General features: G+C 45.0%; 1 protein-coding gene across 1 annotated transcript; it reads right to left on the bottom strand.

Moving 5' to 3' along the window:
* Positions 1-6,274: 6,274 nt before the first annotated feature.
* LOC139831298 (uncharacterized) lies at positions 6,275-7,204 on the bottom strand. Its single transcript, XM_071820603.1, has one exon. The coding sequence runs from the start codon at positions 7,130-7,132 to the stop codon at positions 6,275-6,277; it is 858 nt and encodes a 285-aa protein (XP_071676704.1). The 5' UTR covers positions 7,133-7,204.
* Between the last annotated feature and the right edge of the window lie 15,315 nt (positions 7,205-22,519).

Here is a 22,519-nt window from a genome sequence, read left to right as displayed (position 1 = left end):
CGACATGTGTTACACCTTTCACGTTCGTGTCCATATCATGTCACGCGGTTGTTCACACGGAAAATATGTATGAATGAGTACCCTATATCGAACCAAAATGGCGTCGCTGTAAGCTATGAAGAAAATGACATTACGCGCGCTAGATTTTCGTCGCAGGAAGTGAGACAATAAATTGGGTGGATGATAGGCACAACTCGAAACTACCCGAGCTAGGAACCACAGATTTTCTAGTCCACTAGTCTGGACTCTGGACTCCTGACCAGACGTGAAGCTTTGCTTTGCCTAATCAGTAGTTACAAGCTGCCCGTGTGTCCGAGTAAGGACAGTGACAGTGTACCAACAGACAAGCTACATGCCCCGCGCTACGTGCCTTGCATGGTTCTTCATCATCACACACCAAAAAGTCGTAGCTTGCTGTTCAAGGTCCTGTATATATGTTTCCCTCGTGCCACACGCTCCCAACAAATATCAACTTTTTGAGTATGAACATATGGAGTATGTACTAGCAGTTAGCCATAGCAAAACATGGAGGACAAGAGAGGAACCATTTGGCATCTGTCACATCCTTTTCAGTGATGTTGTTGTCAGGATAAGTTGCGATAATTTACTTTAGAGCTCCGGTGATATGGAACCTTTTTAAAGGAATTGAAAACACATTTTCCAAGTTTTTAAAAATTCTGAAAAAAGTTCAAGACATAGATATAATCATGTAATGTACCAACATACAAAATCTCAACCTAAAATACGTTATATTATTGTATTAACAGAAATGGTAAAATATGAACACAATATAACCTTTGTTCAATGTAAAACAAAAACCAATACAAAACAAAAAGGAAACAAAATAAAAATAAAATAAAAAGGAAAGGAAAGAAAATATAATATAATATAATATAATATAAAAAATAAAAAAATAAAAAATCAAAAAAGGAAAAAAGAAAAGAAAACCAAATAGGAAAAAAAAAAGCAGAATAAATCACCCAGAATAGACCCTACTGGGCCGGCCCACTACATTATGGATAGGTGCGTGTAGGGCAATCCGCTCCGGAGTGAGCGGAAAATTAGGATACACTAGTTGAATGCCCGTGCGTTGCTACGGTTCCTTTTTTCCGCAATATGTAGAAAACATGCAAAAAACTCACGTGTATGATAAAAGTAGCCACAATATATTCTAAAAATCCATAAGATTCTATCTCGTTTGAAGTATATTTTGACAAATGATATCATTACAACTTGTCTATTTATATTCAAAGAAAAGAGAGCTGGAATTCAAATTGTGCATCGATATTCAAACAAGTTGGAATCATATACCTTTAAGTTAAAATTCAAAGAAAACGGAGGAAGAGCCGGTTGAGATGCGTGAAGGAGAAAAGGATAACTAAAGCGGGCCCGAGAAGAGATGACTTTGATCGGCAGCGATGCAGTGTCTGATTGGTGACATGATGGGATCTTGGGGCTTCTCTTCATGCAGGAAACTTAGCGTCGGCGGGAATAGGTAAAAAAATGCACTCGGCGAAGCATAGTGGGTCAGGCGGTGTTGTGGTTGTCTTCTTCTCTAGCAATGCGACACTGCCTAGTCGACCTGCTGCTCCAGTCCATCCCGATCTCGCACTCGACCTCATCTGCTATGGAACGGTCTCCCTAAGCCGAAGTCAGTGAGGCGAGCTAGGTCAGTTTGTAGTACAAGATTCAGAATCATATACAACTTACTGGTTAGTTGTCTAATAATGAACCCACATTAGTCCATCTCCAACCTGCAAAAGATCGGAAGTTATTCAGCTGTTTGCATTGCAGATACAAATAGACGGTCGACAAATATTGATCAAAGAGTCACAAAGTATAGTTCACAGAAGTCGAACGCGGCACAACTACGGTTTTCATGTAATTTTGTTTTCAAGAATGTTTAGGTAAGTCGATAGTGCATATAATATATGTTCACATCTTAATCTACAGAAAAAGATGGAGCTAACAATTCATAGTAACTTTGATAGAACTACAACAATTCAGTCCAACTAAAAACATTACTATATCAATCTGTGCACATTTTTTGTTGCCAAAACCAGAATAAAACAATTCAACCGATAATCTTTTTGAATTACTTTGTTGTTCACAAGTAGCGGCTTGCACTGCTGAACCTGTTGACCAATGTTCCTATCTATTTAGAAGAATATAGAGTTTAGTTATGCTAATGCTTTGTGAACTAAATCAACAGAGACTTGAAAAAATACCGATCGGTAAGTGACTGACTGCCGGCTACAAATTACCTAAGAAGTCTAGCAAACAAAAACAATATGAAATTTGGCATAGAAGATGGTGAAAGAGGAAAATTTGTTGACTTTACTAGATCAACTAGAGTAGCATCCGTGCGGGTAGACACTATATCTATATGTATACTGCAAGATCGGAGAGAGATCGAGAGGGGTATGGGAGACAAACCTTCTCCCTTCGAGGTCGAACCGTCGGACGCCGACATGGTGGCGGCGACGGATGGAGTGGATGAGCGGTGGCGGCGGTGGAGCTTCCCGTCGGCTCAGCGCTAACCCTAGATCGGATTGGTATGTCGGTGGGGCGTACGGCAAACGCGGTGAACCTCGTACTGCGAGCCGCCGGCCCCCACCTCTCTTTATAGCGCTGGCGACAGGGGCCCACCAACCATAACGGGTTGGGCGCCCCCGATCAGGGCGCAGGTCAAAGGGGCCCGGTGGGCCGTTGGGCCCACTCGGGAGAGATCAATCTAACATTCTCCCCCTTGATCTCAACTTTACTTTTAACTTTATACTTTCGCTTTATTCGTTTCATTTTAGATCAGTCCATAGGGCATGTTTCATCGTCACAGCTCTATTGCCGATAGAATCAGACAGCCACAATACACTTCTCTGTTTTGAAACAAATTCTTTTACTTTGGGCCTCTTATGATCCAGGATAGGTAAGACTTTCCCTTAAACCCATGCCGGCTACGTGCTCCTTGAACACGCTGGGTGGTAAGCCTTTCGTTAGCGGATCCGCAAGCATATCTTTTGTCCTTATATGCTCGAGACTTATAGTTTGATCCTGGACCTTGTGTTTCACAACATAATACTTAACCTCAATCGGTTTAGTAGCATTACTCGACTTGTTGTTGTGAGCATAAAATACTGCAGGCTCATTGTCGCAGTACATCTTTAGTGGTTTGTCAATACAATCTACCACTTTCAAGTCGGGTATAAATTTCTTTAACCATAATGCCTGCCCCGTGGCTTCATAACATGCTATAAATTCTGCATACATCATGGATGATGCAACTATCGTCTGTTTGGAGCTTCTCCACGAAATAGCTCCCCCTGCGAGGGTGAATACATATCCAGATGTGGATTTTCTATCATCTTTATCCCCCGCAAAATCTGCATCTGAATACCCTCTTATTTCTAGGGAATCAGATCTTCTGTATGTTAGCATGTAACTCTTTGTGCCTTTCACATAACGCAATGCCTTCTTTACCATTTTCCAGTGTTCAAAACCTGGATTTTCTTGATATCTACCGAGTACTCCGGTGATAAATGCTAAGTCAGGGCGAGTGCACACTTGTGCATACTGTAGGCTTCCAATAGCCGAAGCATATGGAACCGCTTTCATTTGATCGAGCTCGTATTGATTTTGGGGACTTTGATGTTTCCCAAAACTGTCGCCCTTGACTATAGGGGCAGGTGTGGCACTGCACTTATGCATATTATACTTACTTAGAATCTTTTCTAAATAAGCCTTTTGCGATAGTCCTAATACTCCATTGTTTCTATCTCGGTGAATTTCTATGCCCAAAACATATGACGCTTCACCAAGATCTTTCATATCAAAATTTGAGGACAAGAACTTCTTTGTCTCTTGCAGTAGACTAACATCACTGCTGGCAAGCAGAATATCATCCACATACAAGATTAGGAAAATATATTTCCCACTTTTAAACTTTGCATAAACGCAATTGTCCTCAATATTTTCTTTAAATCCAAATCTCTTAATTGTCTCATTGAACTTTAGATACCACTGTCTGGAGGCTTGCTTTAATCCATAAATGGATTTCTTTAGGCGGCATCCCATTTCTTCCTTGCCTTCCATGATAAAACCCTTGGGTTGTTTCATGTAGACATTTTCTTCTAAATCCCCGTTTAGAAATGCCGTCTTTACATCCATTTGATGCAACTCTAAATCAAAATGTGCAACTAGTGCCATGATGATCCTGAAGGAATCCTTACATGAGACCGGAGAAAATGTCTCATTGTAATCTATCCCTTCTCTTTGTGTAAATCCTTTTGCCACAAGTCGTGCTTTGTACTTTTCGACATTCCCATTGGAGTCATATTTTATTTTGTAGACCCATTTGCAGCCCACTGTTTTGGCTCCTTTAGGAATATTCTCTAAGTCCCAAACATTGTTGGTACTCATCGATCTCATTTCGTCTTCCATGGCCTCCACCCACTTTGATGAATCTGGGCTTCTCATGGCTTCTTCATATGAACACCTTCAATATGAACTCTTTCTGTGTTGTAAACTTTGTAATCAGTCGAAATGGCTGATTTTCTAGCTCTTGTAGACCTTCTAGGGGCCACATTCTCTTGAGCATTCTGTTCCTCAACTTGTGGCTCAGCTTCTGGAGGTGGCTGTTGTTGCTCCCTTTCATGCTCAACAAATGGTTCATTCGTCTCCTGACGGACAGGTTCCGAATTTTCACTCATCGTTGTCATGGGTGGAGTCACAACAGGCGCTTGCACCACAATCGCAGGGATCGTCGGTACAGGTGCACATGGTAGCGCAAAAAATGGCTCCTGAGTCATCGGATTGGGTGCATGCACCCTCTTCTCCTCAAGATCAATTTTCCGAGCTACCATGCTCCCCCTCATCATTTCGTCCTCTAAGAAGACAGCATGTCTCGTTTCCACAAACTTTGTATATTTGTCTGGACAGTAGAAACGATAACCTTTTGACTTTTCAGGATAGCCAATAAAATGGCAACTGACTGTTTTGGTATCTAACTTTGCGATATTTGGATTGAATACTTTGGCCTCAGCAGGACTCCCCCACACTTTCAGGTGGTTTAGAGAAGACACTCTCCCTGTCCATAGCTCATACGGCGTTTTGGGCACCGATTTGCTTGGTACTCTGTTTAGAATGTGAATAGCGGTTTTTAACGCCTCAATCCACAATCCCAATGGTAGGGTGGAATAGCTCATCATACTGCGCACCATATCCATAAGGGTACGGTTGCGCCTTTCAGCTACTCCATTCTGCTGAGGTTCGCCCGGCATCGAGTACTGGGCGACTATTCCAGTCTCCTGTAGGAACCTTGCAAAAGGTCCAGGGACTTGGCCATATGGAGTATGTCGACCGTAGTACTCCCCTCCACGATCAGACCTGACTATCTTTATTCTTTTATCATGCTGATTTTCAACTTCAGCTTTGAATATTTTGAATTTATCCAACGCTTCTGTTCTTTCTTTTATTGGATAAATATAACCATATCGGGAGTAATCATCCGTGAATGTTATGAACGAATCATAGCCATCCACACTTTTCACCGGAAATGGTCCACATATATCGGTGTGAATTATTTCTAGTGTTGCTGTGCTTCGATTTGCACCCTTTTTAATTTGCTTTACAAATTTTCCTTTAATGCAATCGATGCACTGTTCTATGTCTGAGAATTCTAATGGAGGAAGAATATCATTTTTAACGAGTCTTTCTATTCTCCCCCTCGAAATATGGCCTAGGCGACAGTGCCATAATTTCGATGATTCATCAGTTCTTTTTCTTTTCTTTCCTTCTGTTTCCGACGAGGATATTTGTTCATTCACTTTACACACAGACATTACTTTTTCACGCAAGGACAATAAATAAAGCTCATCATGGAGTATAGCAACCCCAACATAAGAATTATTACACCATATGGCACATTTGCCATGTCCAAAATAACATTGATAACTGTCTTTATCTAAGCGCGATACACTTATTAAATTTCTATGTATGGAAGGAACAAATAAGACATCTCTAAGCAGAATAGTCAAGCCATCAGCTAGCTCCAACAGGACGTCGCCAACAGCTTCAACTTCTGCTTGAATTCCATTCGCGACTTCAACGCATCCTTCGCCTCTTTTCGTAGTCCTCGTCGAATGGAATCCCTGTAAAGAATTTGCAACATGAACAGTTGCACCTGAATCAATCCACCAAGTAGATTTCGAAAACTGTGTATACAGGGATTCATTTACAAAGGAAACTAAATTGTTACCTTTCTTTGCCATTAGTTCTTTCAGAAAAGCAGGCGATCTTTCTTGTAGTGCCCAGTCTTCTGACAGTGAAGACACTGATCTTTGTTCACTGGCAATGGCCTGGGCTGGAACTTCTGCTGATACTGCATTGGGGCTTTACCATATTGCTTTGAAGGAGAACCATTGTTGCTTGGTGTGAAGGGCCTTTTCTTATTGTCCTTCACATAATTGATGGTACCTCCATTCTGTGCCTTGAGTCTATCCTCCTCTTGCACACACATGGCAATGGTCTTTTCAATGTCCCATTTCTCAGGGCTCATGTTATAATTGATGACAAAGTTTTCAAACTGTTGTGGCAATGAAGCCATCACCAAGTGAACCAGAAGTGCAGGCTTCAGCTCCAGGTCAGCATCCATGGGCTTCAGCTTTGCAGCCATGTTGCTCATCCTGAGGATGTGCTCCCTGATGCCATGTGCACCTCCAGTATACTTTTCTGTCACCAGCTGCTTCAACAGCTGGGTTGCATATGTCTTTGAAGAACCAGTGAACTGGCTCTTTATCTTTTCTAGGTACTCCCCAGCGGAAGTACACTCTGTAATTGAGCCCACTATAGCGTTCTCAATTGTATTCTTTATGAAAGCCATGCACTTTTTGTTGGCAGTCTGCCACTTTCTGTTCTCTAGGGTGTAGGACATCTCCACAGGAGCATGGTCTCTTTTCTTTTTAGCCCATGCATCATCAGTATCCCCGTCAGCTCTGACGGGGTCAGCAGGCTTGATGGGCTGCGGTGTGTCAACCACCCAGTCCACCTCAGCACAGACGAAGGCGAAATCCACCTTCTTCCTCCATTCCGTGTAGTTATCCCCTCTAAGGGTGGGAACATCCTTGATGCAGCTCATCAAGTAGAACCCTCCTGAAAACCACAAAGAAGTGAGAACAGTACAATTGCAAATTATAATCCAACGTTGGTCCGAATTAAAACATGCAACTGTTAATGCAAATAAAACTATATCACCGTTGGGCAGAAATAGAGATAAATGCACATATCATTGCTATTTGCAGCGGAAACTGTGAACTTTAAACTTTAAACTTTGAACTTTTCAGAGGCATTTCCTTTACTTTTTTTAATTTCTGAACAAATATTTCGTTGGTCCTATTTATTCAGAAAAAACTAGACAAAATTTTGGCCAAAAATGACCCAAAACTGCCTAAAAAAGCCTCTGTAATTAATAAAACTGTGCAAAACTGTAAAAACAGACTGTTACTGTTACTGCGCACGCGGCCCGCGGCCCACGCGGCCTGCTACGCACTGAGCGGCACGCAGCCGACGCGGCGCCCACGCTGCCGAGCGGCGCACAGGGACGCGGCGCCCACGCGGGCTGCCAACACGGCCTGCCAGAGGCCTGCCCGCGGCCTGGCCGGCGGAGCCCACGCGGCCCGCCCACGGTGCCCACGCGGCGGCCCTCTCGGCCGTCGGATCGAATCCGACGGTCGGCCATCCATTTCGGCTGGTTTATATACGCCGAAACGGCGAAAAACCTAACCCTAACCTCATTTTTCCCCCGGCTGTCTCGTAACCCTACGTGGCGGCGGACGGAGGCTGCACCTCCCGCCCAAGCACGCGGCCCGACGGCCGCCGCTACGGCCTGCCCGCCCCTCGGGGGCTCTCTTTCTCTGTTGGGTCCGGCGGCGGCGGCGGAGAGCCGTTGGCTCGCCCCGCCCGGCGCTCCTGCCGGCGACGGCGGCATGCAGTCGCGCCCCGCAGCAGCCTCCCGCGCGCTCGTCGCGTGGTTGCTGGCGGCTGGCCGACGGCGCCGCCCGCCCTTTTCTTTCTTTCCTCCACCAGATCCCGGCGCGGCGGCCAAGGAACGGAGGCAAACTGTGGCGCCCCCCTGTGCCTCTTGCCGGTGAGTGCGTCCATCCAAGAGGTGGGCGCACCGCCGTCAAGTGGTGCAGTGGTGGCTCTTTCTTTGCCGGCGACGAGCCGCAGCACGGTAAGCCGGTAGGTTTTCTTTTCTTTGCCCCCGGCTCGCAGAGCGAGTAGAGGTGGCCCTTCTTCCCGATGCCTCGGCATGCCGATGCGCATCGGGATCGAGAGGGGCGGCGCGGCCTTGCGGCGGCGCTAACTGTGCCGGCGAGCCCGAGGGCCTCTGCCGGTGTACTTTTCTTTGCATCAGGGAGGATCTAGGATTTCTCTTCTTTCTTTTCTACCCGAAAAATAAACACGAGATCTACATCTAGAGTGGCTCTGATACCAATGTTGACTTTACTAGATCAACTAGAGTAGCATCCGTGCGGGTAGACACTATATCTATATGTATACTGCAAGATCGGAGAGAGATCGAGAGGGGTATGGGAGACAAACCTTCTCCCTTCGAGGTCGAACCGTCGGACGCCGACATGGTGGTGGCGACGGATGGAGTGGATGAGCGGTGGCGGCGGTGGAGCTTCCCGTCGGCTCAGCGCTAACCCTAGATCGGATTGGTATGTCGGTGGGGCGTACGGCAAACGCGGTGAACCTCGTACTGCGAGCCGCCGGCCCCCACCTCTCTTTATAGCGCTGGCGACAGGGGCCCACCAACCATAACGGGTTGGGCGCCCCCGATCAGGGCGCAGGTCAAAGGGGCCCGGTGGGCCGTTGGGCCCACTCGGGAGAGATCAATCAAAATTATCAGCGGCTATGATACATGCAGCCTGCTCAGCTTAGCCTCTTAGTTGAGTGTCACTTGAAATGCGATCAGGCCTGTGGATTTGACTGGGTTACATCGCGGATTCATACTCATCCTCGTAGAATACTGCCTTGAACTTGTTGACTTTGGCAAAGATGTCCGGCAAATCCAGCGCTATCATGTCCGACATTTCCACCATCCTAGATGGACACACCTACATGTATAGATGAAACCAAATTGATCACGGTGGGTATGAAGAAATCAGAGCACACTTGTTGTACTCCATCTAAATTGATCACCGGAGATAGTACAAAGTAGCGGAGGTGCATCTAAATGAGATTTTACCAGATGGTGTGGACGATGCGGTCCTCGGATGTACGCCCGTGGGCGACAACGCGAGTGTGGCTGTGGGTCGGCGTGGAGCTGCACTTGAGGCAATTGACACAGGTAGCCTCGCCGATGAACACAGACAGTGTGTTGACGTATCCACTACGACATGACGAGTAGAGCGGTCGGCGACCATGACCTCGTCGACACCAACGGCACTCCTTGCCGTTGCTGCGACTGCGAGCGAAAACGAGGAGAGCGCCCCCCTGCCCTCGCGTATTCCCGATGGCATACCTGCCGCGTCGCAAGGTAGGACAGCAGTAGGTACGCCTTGTGAGAACTTCCGCTATATCTAGGCGACATAGAATCGAGAAACTGACGGGATAAGGAATTGCACCACGGTTTTTTGTCAGGGAAGATTGTGTCCTCATACTTTTTTTAGACAGCTCCTGATACTTTTCTTCAGAAGAAGAAGAGGCACGCGTGGGATTTCCTTCTTGTGGAATGGAGTCGTACAAAGGAAGTTTGAGGAAGGGAGAAGTCGCACGGCCATTTGTTTCTTTGGGGCAAGGAAAGATATCTCGTGAATAAAATTGTGATTGATGATACAGAACTTTGCCTATTTATCATGGCATAAAATTGTGATTGATATTATCTAGACCGTGGTTCCACCTGATTGCTTGATTTCTTTTTTTTACCAGTTAGAGCATCTCCAGCCGCGTTCCCAAATCGTCCCACAAACGGCAACAGATATATCGTTTGTGGGATGTGTTTCATTCGTGTCGCGTTTGGGGACGTCGCTCCCCAGCCGCGTCCCCAAACGAAATTTCATATATTTAAAACTTAAGCGAATTCATTCAAACTTGCTATATATTACATAGGTTCAAACGAAATTCGATGAAATTTAAACTAAACCCTAATCTAGTAGTACTTGTAGCGGCCAGAGGCGTAGTACCGGTGGAAGTTGTACATGTCGTCAACGACGACGTCCTACTTGCCACGCTCATCGGGCTCGTCCTTCACGGCGCCGCTTGGTCCAGCCTCGCCGTCGTCGGTGAGGTCGACGAGTGGCTTCCTGGTGTCGCGGATGGACATGGCGATCGCGCTGTCGAGGTCGCCCCTCCAGGCATCCGTGTCGTTCAGCAATGAACACCGTGTGCAACCCTAGGTAGTCCTCGGGGTCATCGCTTCTCGCGATGAGACGCTGCTGCCGCTCGTACTCCGCCAGCAGCGCCGACTTCCTGACTGTCTCGTCGTCCTGCTCCTCCTTCACCTCCGGCTTCGGGATGAGGAGGGCATCGCCGGTGCGCCTTTGCTGCTGCCGGCTAACGTTGTTGCTGCCGTGCATCGGATTGACGGGCGGCGTCGCGAACTCCGGCTCGTTTGACCAGAGGTAGGCGACGGGGTTTTAGACTTCCGAGTCGCTGACGCGTCGGGCCCGCATCTCCTCGCCTCGCTTTTCGTTGTGTTCGGCGTGCCCGGAGCGTCCCCTGTGTGTCGGGAACAGGTTCGGGGCGCCGGACACCGTATTGGGCCGCGCCGAACGGAAAGGGCCTTTGGGGCGCGTGGCTGTGAACGATTTTTTATCCGGCGCCCAAATCTCTTCGGGGGCCGCTTTGGGGGACGCGGCTGGAGATGCTCTTAATACCATAATTAGGGCTAACAAAGGAAATGAGGGGCGACTTACCATGACTTACCATAAAAGTAAATTGTGACTAAAAGAAAGTGGATCGGACAGATGGATTGTAGGCGGAGACTTTGATATTAGATTGGACGGATTCAGTGTTTTCAACGACGATCATCAAATGCATTGAATGTCAAACGACCAACTCCAATTTAATAGTATAGATATATCATTGTAATTGTTATTTATGTCGCAACGAAAACTTGGTCTTTGCAAGAGAAGACCCAAAAAAGATGGAAACCAAAGATATGTGCTTGTTGTTCACCAGCACCACTTCTTAATTTGTTTGTGCAAATTAAAGACAACAATTTACCATCCGCATGTAGATTAAAATATATTGGCCGTAGGAATAGCTAGTATAGGTAGTACTACCTCCATACCGGATTAATGGGCAATTACGCATTTCGAGAAACAAGTTTAACTATAAATTTGGTCAACAAAAAATGAGATATATGCCACAAAAATTATACCGTTGGATTCGTATTCAAAAAAAAATTTCAATAATATAATTTTTGTGACATATATCTTATATTTTATTGACCAAATTAGTAGTCAAACTTGTTTCTCGAAATGCGTAATTACCCATTAATCCGGTATGGAGGTAGTAGAATTAACATACAGGAATGAATAGATTGGATCTGGGTAAAAGTTAGAGCTAACATACCGGAATGAATTTTGAGAACTACCCACGAGGTATGCACCATTGTTTTCTCTGAATAATTAATCGGACGAGCAAGCCGATGGCATTCAGCAAGGCAAGAGGTAGCTGACAATCATCCGTTGGGCCTGAACCGTCGCTCAATATTGATTGACGTGATTATTATTGTTTAAGATTTCCAGAATTGATTGACGTGATAATTGTTGAGAAAAAGAAGGAAGAAATTGCTAGCATATTAACTTCGTTTACTTATGAGAACTTCCTTAATTGGACAATTTATATTGATTGAAAAATCTGGTTGCTTTCCTTAAACATGGAGACGTCGAGATAAGATCGGATGGTCTGGATGTCTCCAATCTTTGACATCAAACATATTTGACGACGTACCAACTCACATATAATAGTAAAGATGGAGGTGTTATGTTTTCCTAAGAGAGGAACCTACATGCAAAAGAATCATATATTTTGGTCACTTGGGCTTTTGCTGCTTATTCACAAAAGTAAATATTAACTTACACTTGGATCATCAACAAGTGGAGGCACGTTGTGGTTCAAACTCTTACAATGTTTTTTTTTTTTGAACAAGGAGTGCCCCGAAGGGCCAGTAAGCTTTCATTAAATCCAAACGGTAGAGGTACAAATTATTACAGAGGACCCCATAAGATTAAAAAGAACATATAGATCCCCAGCATTTACAGAAAAGACCTCACTGAGAGATGAAGAAACGCAATCGGGTCCTTCTCTTTCTCCACCGCCGAGCCAGAGGTCTGCTACGCCGCCGTCATGCGAGGAGGCGGGGACGGGACCACTTGCCTCGACGCAGCCGTAGTATGCGGCTGCAGATCTCGGGAGGGGCCTCGCAAAGGAGGTTGAAACGCCGGAGTCCTTCGCCGGCTTTTGAATAGGCCATGGTTTGGCCTTGGATGTTGGACGGCTACCATCCGCCGCCGAGATGCTGCTCAAAAAAATTGCTTCCCAACTCCATTGCTGGCAGGTGCTTTCTCTCACCCAGTCGATTCCTCCACCCATCACCACCACGGCGCAAAACAGAGGAATAGGACTGGAATGGGAGAAGCACCTAGCAACAGTAAATCCTTCACCAACGCCGTCGATACAAAGCAGCCCGCCATCGGACTCACCATTCCTGCCACAGAAGGGAGGAGGCAGGCGGAAAAGATTGGCTTGAAGAAGAATCCATTTATTGCTTAAGATCTCGCCTGGAGACCAGAGGCCATCGGCGAACGCCAGAGTCACCCAGGGACTTCTTCGCCTCTCCTCGCCACCACGGCCGGCCAGAGGTGCCGAAGCTCCTGAAACAGTGACGCCCCACTGCTCCTCCTCCTCGCCACCTCGGCCGGCCAGGAAGAACATAGAAACACCACACTCCAACGCCAGCAGATGGCCAGCAGCCACTTCTTTATTTAAAGAGACGGTGATTTCCCTCGTCATCCCCAGCTCCATCCATCGGAGCAACCAGAGAAGCGAGCGAGCTCCTAAAGCCGACAAGATCTGGGCGCCAAGATCCGCAGCTCGTCTCCAACTACCGGGCAAAAAGCCCACTACTGGCACATGGCCTAAACTACTGGCTACCCTAACTACTCCGGCGCCCCCCTTCTCCATCTCCGGCCGGCAGCGCCGCCGGATTGGAGTCGGGGGCGGCCCGACAAGAAAAGTGTTGCTACCAAGGGGAGAGGAAGAGCGGTGGGAGGGGAGGGGAAAGTGAGCGATTCCTTACAATGGTATTCATTGCACAAGTGTTATGTTATGGCGACATCATGGGTGGAAAAGGAATCTAGAAGAGAGATTTCAGCTGGTTGTAGACTCGAAGAAGGAAGACTACAACTCGTCTATGGTGGATCTCAAGTGAGTTTTGAGAGTAATGTGTCTGTGATGCTCGGCGGCTCCCCAGGTCCTTTATAGGGGAGTACATGGGGCTACAGGTGCTGAGTCGCTTGCTATGTGGGTGAGTGAATACTATCCTAATATTACATATCAATCATGTGTCGGTTACAAATGAGATCCTAAATTATCCGGTATTCTCAGCTTGATCCTATCTTGATCATGGTGTGGTTTGTATCCACCGACCTTGGCCCAGAGGGAATAGGTCGATTTTTTTTACCTGGGCTACGGTGGGCTTACGCCAGCCTGAACAACTTTATTACCAAACACCGAGGATTACATCTGGATCCAAATCATTACAAGGTTATAGAGGACAGCGGAAGGGGAACATATCGTCGAGCTCAAGGAGACTCAAAGCTAAAACACCAATTAGTGATCATAAAGGAAGAAGTAGGAGAAGGGCATCGGTGAGCCCACAGCCGAAGATCAGTGAGGCAACGTCGGGTGACCAGAACGAGGGGCTCATATTGATTACTGAAAACAAGAGAGTTCCTCGGCTTCCAAATGTTCCAGAGAATGGCGGTGACAACTGTAGTTTCTTCAATGTTGTGGCAGCAGTTGATGTCTACTCACGCTTCTTTTCCTGTAGACAGTGTTGGGCCTCCAAGAGCAGAGGTTTGTAGAACAGCAGCAAGTTTTCCCTTAAGTGGATCACCCAAGGTTTATCGAACTCAGGGAGGAAGAGGTCAAAGATATCCCTCTCATGCAACCCTGCAACCACAAAGCAAGAAGTCTCTTGTGTCCCCAACACACCTAATACACTTGTCAGATGTATAGGTGCACTAGTTCAGCGAAGAGATAGTGAAATACAGGTGGTATGAATGAATATGAGCAGTAGTAATGGCGCCAGAAAATACTTGATGCTACAACTGGCGTGTGGTTGATGGTGGGAATATTGCAGGCAGTACGGATGCAGTAGAACAGTAAACAAGCGATGATTGCAGTATTTGGAAACAAGACCTAGGGATCATACTTTAACTAGTGGACACTCTCAACATTGATCACATAATAAAACCACTCTACACTCTCTTGTTGGATGATGAACACCACTAATTGTGTAGGGCTACAAGAGCACCTCAATGCCGGAGTTAACAAGCTCCACAACATTCGATATTCATATTTAATTAACCTTAGAGTGCATGATAGATCAACACAATTATACCAAGTACTAACATAGCATGCACACTGTCACCATCACACTATGAAAGGAGGAATAGATCACATCAATACCATCATAGTAATAGTTAACTTCATAATCTACAAGAGATCACAATCATAAACTACGCCAAGTACTACATGTTGCACACACTGTCACCATTACATCATGAAGGAGGAATAGAGTACTTTAATAACATCACTAGAGTAGCACATAGATTAATAGTGATACAAAGCTCATTGCAATCATAAAGGAATATAAATAAGCACTTCACTATGCTATTCTTAATTACTCTCTGGCAAGATAACATCCAACTCAAATCATAACTCAGTGAATAAGTATTCTGTGAAATATAGCCTAAGAGACCCACACGGTGCACACACTGTCACCTTTACACACGTGGGACAAGGAGTCTCCGGAGATCACATAAGTAAAATCCACTTGAATAGCATAACGATATCTAGATTGCAAACTCATCATATGGATCTCAATTATGTAAGGCAGCTCATGAGATCATTGTATTGAAGTACATGGGAGAGAGATTAACCACATAGCTACCGGTACAGCCCCTTAGCCTCGATGGAGAACTACTCCCTCCTCATGGGAGACAGCAGCGGTGATGAAGATGGCGGTGGTGTCGATGGAGATGCCATCCGGGGGTACTTCCCCGTCCCGACGGCGTGCCGGAACAGAGACTCCTGTCCCCCAGATCTTGGCTTCGCGATGGCGGCGGCTCTGGAAGGTTTCTCGTACCGTGGCTTTTTCGTATCGAAGATTTAGGTCAGGGACCTTTAAATAGGCGAAGAGGCGGAGTCGGAGGGCTGACGAGGCGGTGACACCATAGGGGGGCGCCCCCTCCTCTAGCCACGCCAGTGTGTGGTGTGGGGCCCCCAGGGCTCCCCTCTGGTGGCTCTCGGGTGTTCTGGAAGCTTCGTGTGATTTTAAGACTCTGGGCGTTGATTTCGTCCAATTCCGAGAATATTTCCTTACTAGGATTTCTGAAACCAAAAACAGCAGAAAACAGGAACTGGCACTTCGGCATCTCGTCAATAGGTTAGTTCCGGAAAACGCATAAAAACGATATAAAGTGTGAACAAAACATGTAGGTATTGTCATAAAACAAGCATGGACCATCAGAAATTATAGATACGTTGGAGACGTATCAGCATCGCCAAGCTTAGTTCCTACTTGTCCTCGAGTAGGTAAACGATAAAAGATAATTTCTGAAGTGACATGCTACTTACATAATCTTGATCATACTATTGTAAAGCATATAAGATGAATGCAGCGATTCAAAGCAATGGTAAATACAATGGTTAAACAATTGAATCATATAGCAAAGACTTTTCATGAATAGTACTTTCGAGACAAGCATCGATAAGTCTTGCATAAGAGTTAACTCATAAAGCAATAAATTCAAAGTAAAGGCATTGAAGCAACACAAAGGAAGATTAAGTTTTAGCGGTTGCTTTCAACTTGTAACATGTATATCTCATGGATAGTTGTCAATGCAAATCAATATAACAAGTGCAATAAGCAAGCATGTAAGAATCAATGCACAGTTAACACAAGTGTTTGCTTCTAAGATAGAGAGAAATGGGTAAACTGACTCAACATAAAAGTAGAAGAAAGACCCTTCGCAGAGGGAAGCATTGATTGCTATATTTGTGCTAGAGCTTTTATTTTAAAAACAAGAAACAATTTTGTCAACGGTAGTAATAAAGCATATGTATTATGTAAATTATATCCTACAAGTTGCAAGCCTCATGCATAGATTACCAATAGTGCCCGCACCTTGTCCTAATTAGCTCGGATTAACATGGATTATCATCGCAATACATATGTTTTAACCAAGTGTCGCAAAGGGGTACCTCTATGCCGCCTGTACAAAGGTCTAAGGAGAAAGCTCGCATTGGATTTCTCGCTTTTGATTATTCTCAACTTAGACATCCATATCGGGACAACATAGACAACAGATAATGGACTCCTCTTTAATGCATAAGCATTCAGCAACAAATAATATTCTCATAAGAGATTGAGGATAGTTGTCCAAAACTGAAACTTCCACCATGGATCATGGCTTAAGTTAGCGGCCCAATGCTCTTCTCTAACAATATGCATGCTCAAACCATTCAAATCATGGTAAATCGCCCTTACTTCAGACAAGACGAACATGCATAGCAACTCACATGATATTCAACAAAGTGTTGATGGCGTCCCCAGGAACATGGTTATCGCTCAACAAGCAACTTATAAGAGATAAAATGCATAAGTACATATTCAATACCACAATAGTTTTTAGGCTATTTGTCCCATGAGCTATATATTGCAAAGATAAAGGATAGAAATTTTAAAGGTAGCACTCAAGCAATTTACTTTGGAATGGCGGAGAAATACCATGTAGTAGGTAGGTATGGTGGATACAAATGGCATAGTTATTGGCTCAAGGATTTGGATGCACGAGAAGTAATCCCTCTCAATACAAGGCTTAGGCTAGCAAGGTTGTTTGAAACAAACACAAGTATGAACCGGTACAGCAAAACTTACATAAGAACATATTGCAAGCATTATAAGACTCTACATTGTCTTCCTTGTTGTTCAAACACCTTTACCAGAAAATATCTAGACCTTAGAGAGACCAATCATGCAAACCAAATTTTAACCAGCTCTATGTAGTTCTTCATTAATAAGTGCAAAGCATATGATGCAAGAGTTTAAACATGAGCACAACAATTGTCAAGTATCAAATTATTCAAGACATCATACCAATTACCACATGTAGCATTTTCTGTTTCCAACCATATAACAATTAACGAAGCAGTTTCAACCTTCGCCATGAACATTAAGAATAAAGCTAAGAACACATGTGTTCATATGAACCAGCGGAGCGTGTCTCTCTCCCACACAATCATGAATTTATTCAAACAAAAACAAAAACAAAAACAAACAGACGCTCCAAGTAAAGTGCATAAGATGTGATGGAATAAAAATATAGTTTCACTAGAGGTGACCTGATAATTTGTCGATGAAGAAGGGGATGCCTTGGGCATCCCCAAGCTTAGATGCTTGAGTCTTCTTGAAATATGCAGGGGTGAACCACGGGGGCATCCCCAAGCTTAGAGCTTTCACTCTTCTTGATCATATTGTATCATCCTCCTCTCTTGACCCTTGAAAACTTCCTCCACACCAAACTCAAAACAAACTCATTAGAGGGTTAGTGCATAATAAAAATTCACATGTTCAGAGGTGACACAATCATTCTTAACACTTCTGGACATTGCACAAAGCTTATGAAAGTTAATGGAACAAAGAAATCCATCCAACATAGCAAAAGAGGCAATGCGAAATAAAGGCAGAATCTGTCAAAACAGAACAGTCCGTAAAGACGAATTTTTACGAGGCATCAGACTTGCTCAAATGAAAATGCTCAAATTGAATGAAATTTGCGTACATATCTGTGGATCACTCACGTAAATTGACATAATTTTCTGAGTTACCTACAGAGAATTAGGCCCAGATTCGTGATAGCAAGAAATCTGTTTCTGCGCAGTAATCCAAATCTAGTATGAACCTTACTATCAAAGACTTTACTTGGCACAACAATGCAACAAAACTAAGATAAGGAGAGGTTGATACAGTAGTAACAACTTCCAAGACATAAATATAAAACAAAAGTACTGTAGCAAAATAAACACATGGGTTATCTCCCAAGAAGTTCTTTTTTTATAGCCATTAAGATGGGCTCAGCAGTTTTAATGATGCACTTGCAAAAAATAGTATTTGAAGCAAAAAAGAGCATCAAGAGGCAAATTCAAAACAAATTTAAGCCTAACATGCTTCCTATGCATAGGAATCTTGTAAATAAGCAAGTTCATGAAGAGCAAAGTGACAAGCATAGAAAGATAAAACAAGTGCAGCTTCAAAAATTTCAGCACATAGAGATGTGTTTTAGTAACATGAAAATTTCTACAACCATATTTTCCTCTCTCATAAAGATTTTCAGTAGCATCATGAGCAAACTCAACAATATAACTATCACATAAAGCATTCTTATCATGAGTCTCATGCATAAAATAATTACTACTCCCAACATAAGCATAGTCATTCTTATTAATTGTAGTGGGAGCAAATTCAACAAAGTAGCTATCATTATTATTCTCATCAAGTGTAGGAGGCATAGTATAATCATGACAAAATTTACTCTCCATAGTAGGCGGTACCAAAAGACCACTATCATTATAATCATCATAAATAGGAGGCAAAGTATCATCAAAGTAAATTTTCTCCTCAATGCTTGGGGGACTAAAAATATCATGCTCATCAAGCTTAGAATTTTCCATATCATTAGCAACAATGGTGTTCAAAGTGTTCATACTAATATGTTCCATGGGTTTTTTAATTTTCGCATCAAACCATCCGTGTCTTAACTCAGGAAATAATTTTAAAAGCTCACTGTTGCTTTCCATTATGCCAAACTAGTGTAAAACAAGAAACAAAAAGATGCAATTGCAGGATCTAAAGGAAATAGCTTCGAGTACTTACAACGGCGCCGGAAAATAGCTTAGTAGCCGAGATCCGGAGTGTGAGTTCCTTTTACCTTTCCTCCCCGGCAACGGCGCCAGAAAATAGCTTGATGTCTACTCACGCTTCTTTTCCTGTAGACAGTGTTGGGCCTCCAAGAGCAGAGGTTTGTAGAACAGCAGCAAGTTTTCCCTTAAGTGGATCACCCAAGGTTTATCGAACTCAGGGAGGAAGAGGTCAAAGATATCCCTCTCATGCAACCCTGCAACCACAAAGCAAGAAGTCTCTTGTGTCCCCAACACACCTAATACACTTGTCAGATGTATAGGTGCACTAGTTCGGCGAAGAGATAGTGAAATATAGGTGGTATGAATGAATATGAGCAATAGTAACGGCGCCAGAAAATACTTGATGCTACAACTGGCGTGTGGTTGATGGCTGGAATATTGCAGGCAGTACGGATGCAGTAGAACAGTAAATAAGCGATGATGGCAGTATTTGGAAACAAGGCCTAGGGATCATACTTACACTAGTGGACACTCTCAACATTGATCACATAATAAAACCACTCTACACTCTCTTGTTGGATGATGAACACCACTAATTGTGTAGGGCTACAAGAGCACCTCAATGACGGAGTTAACAAGCTCCACAACATTCGATATTCATCTTTAATTAACCTTAGAGTGCATGATAGATCTACACAATTATACCAAGTACTAACATAGCATGCACACTGTCACCATCACACTATGAAAGGAGGAATAGATCACATCAATACCATCATAGTAATAGTTAACTTCATAATCTACAAGAGATCACAATCATAAACTACGCCAAGTACTACATGATGCACACACTGTCACCATTACATCATGAAGGAGGAATAGAGTACTTTAATAACATCACTAGAGTAGCACATAGATTAATAGTGATACAAAGCTCATTGCAATCATAAAGGAATATAAATCAGCACTTCACTATGCTATTCTGAATTACTCTCTGGCAAGATAACATCCAACTCAAATCATAACTCAGTGAATAAGTATTCTGTGAAATATCGCCTAAGAGAACCACACGGTGCACACACTGTCACCTTTACACACGTGGGACAAGGAGTCTCCGGAGATCACATAAGTAAAATCCACTTGAATAGCATAACGACATCTAGATTGCAAACTCATCATATGGATCTCAATCATGTAAGGCAGCTCATGAGATCATTGTATTGAAGTACATGGGAGAGAGATTAACCACATAGCTGCCGGTACAGCCCCTTAGCCTCGATGGAGAACTACTCCCTCCTCATGGGAGACAGCAGCGGTGATGAAGATGGCGGTGGTGTCGATGGAGATGCCTTCCGGGGGCACTTCCCCGTCCCGGCGGCGTGCCGGAACAGAGACTCATGTCCCCCTGATCTTGGCTTCGCGATGGCGGCGGCTCTGGAAGGTTTCTCGTACCGTGGCTTTTTCGTATCGAAGATTTAGGTCAGGGACCTTTAAATAGGCGAAGAGGCGGAGTCGGAGGGCTGACGAGGTGGTGACACCATAGGGGGGCGCCCCCCCTCTGGCCGTGCCAGTGTGTGGTGTGGGGCCCCCAGGGCTCCCCTCTGGTGGCTCTCGGGTGTTCTGGAAGCTTCGTGGGATTTTAAGACTCTGGGCGTTGATTTCGTCCAATTCCGAGAATATTTCCTTACTAGGATTTCTGAAACCAAAAACAGCAGAAAACAGGAACTGGCACTTCGGCATCTCGTCAATAGGTTAGTTCCGGAAAACGCATAAAAACGATATAAAGTGTGAACAAAACATGTAGGTATTGTCATAAAACAAGCATGGAACATCAGAAATTATAGATACGTTGGAGACGTATCAGCAGTTGAGGAAGAGGCCGGGGAAGCCGGCGATGCCACGTGCATCGAGGTCGAAGTTGAAGAAGTGCCAAATTTTACCCGCTCGAGGACAAGTCAGGAGCAGGTGGTCGACATCCTCCTCAAACGGGCATGAAGGGAATAGGCCCGAATCCGCAAGCCGATGCCCGAACCTCCTCTCGTTGGTTAGGAGACAGCGCTTCCAAGCAAGCCAGCTGAAAATCTTTTACTTCAGAGGGGCAGCTCTCCTCCAAACCTTAGCCGCTAGATCCTGAGTATGTAGATGCCTGAAAGAATTGGAATAGAAATCCTTGTTCGAAAGCATTTTGTTAGTGAGGCAGCAAACACGATTGTCCGTAGTGTCACGGCGAAGGACAACGGAACTAAGCTCAGTGGTAAGCTCAACAAGCTCCTCCTGAGCAACATGGGAGAGACGAGGTTGAAGAAAACCCTGGAAGCATTGGGAGAGAACCATAGCAACTTGAGCATTAGGTCTAATGGTATGGGAAAAGAGGAAGGAGAAGCGATCATGCAAAGGGAGGGGCCCCAACCAAAGGTCCAGCCAAAAGGCGGTGGTTAGGCCATTCCCTACGGAGACTTTGGACACCTCCCGAAGCGAATTCAAACCAGCAACGGTGTCTTTCCAAACAGGGGAGTCAAGATGATGAGGGTCACCCAGGTCACGAGAGGTAGACCATCCGTACATACGGCGGAACCAGCAGACCCAGTGGGCGGAAGAGTTAGAGTGGCGTTTGGTGAGGAATTTGGAAAGGAGAGCGGAGTTCTGGTAGCGAATGGAAAGGACTCCCATTCCCCCGTAGTGCTTAGGGGTGCAGACAGCCTCCCAAGTGACCTTGCATTGACCGCCATTGCAAGTTTCCTCGCCAGTCCAAAGAAAAGCGCGCCTACGTTTGTTAATGGCTTCAATCACGCCTGCTGGAAGGATTCCGGCAGCCATGGCATGAGCAAGCATGGCAGTGAGGACAGAGTTGACAAGAAGCAGGCGACCGCCAATGGGAAGGGAGCGCCCACGCTAGCCAGAAAGCCGCAAATCACTCTTAGTCATGATAGGGTTGAAATCGGCAATGCGCAGCTTGTGAGTAGAGAGGGGTAGGCCAAGATAGGTTTGGGGGAAGGAGGAGATAGCGCAGCCAAAGGAAGCGGCCATTTGGCCGGCCAAAGGGGGATCCGTCTTGATTGGAACGAAAGTACTTTTGTGGAAGTTAATACACAGACCAGTGGCAGCAGAGAAGTCGTCAAGGACTTTCTTGAGGTTAGCGGCATGTTGCGGCACCGCGTGAATGATGATAAGAGTATCGTCGGTGTACTGCAGGACAGGGCAAGGGAGGTCATCAACTAGGGGGTGGAGGAGCAACCCCTGGCGAGAAGCATGGATGAGCATTTGTTGCAACACATCAGCGACAATGTTAAAGAGAAAGGGGGAGAGTGGGTCCCCCTGGCGGAGACCACGACAGCATTGAATCCAACGACCAGGAATCCCATTG

Source organism: Lolium perenne, chromosome 5 (genome assembly GCF_019359855.2).
Source record: "Lolium perenne isolate Kyuss_39 chromosome 5, Kyuss_2.0, whole genome shotgun sequence".
NCBI lineage: Eukaryota > Viridiplantae > Streptophyta > Magnoliopsida > Poales > Poaceae > Lolium > Lolium perenne.
The sequence above is the reverse complement of the archived record's forward strand: the minus strand, read 5'-3'. Positions and strand labels throughout refer to the sequence as shown.

Excerpts from the sequence above, each read along its gene's own strand:
- LOC139831298 (XM_071820603.1), bottom strand. The coding sequence starts at position 7,132 with ATGAGCTGCATCAAGGATGTTCCCACCCTTAGAGGGGATAACTACACG.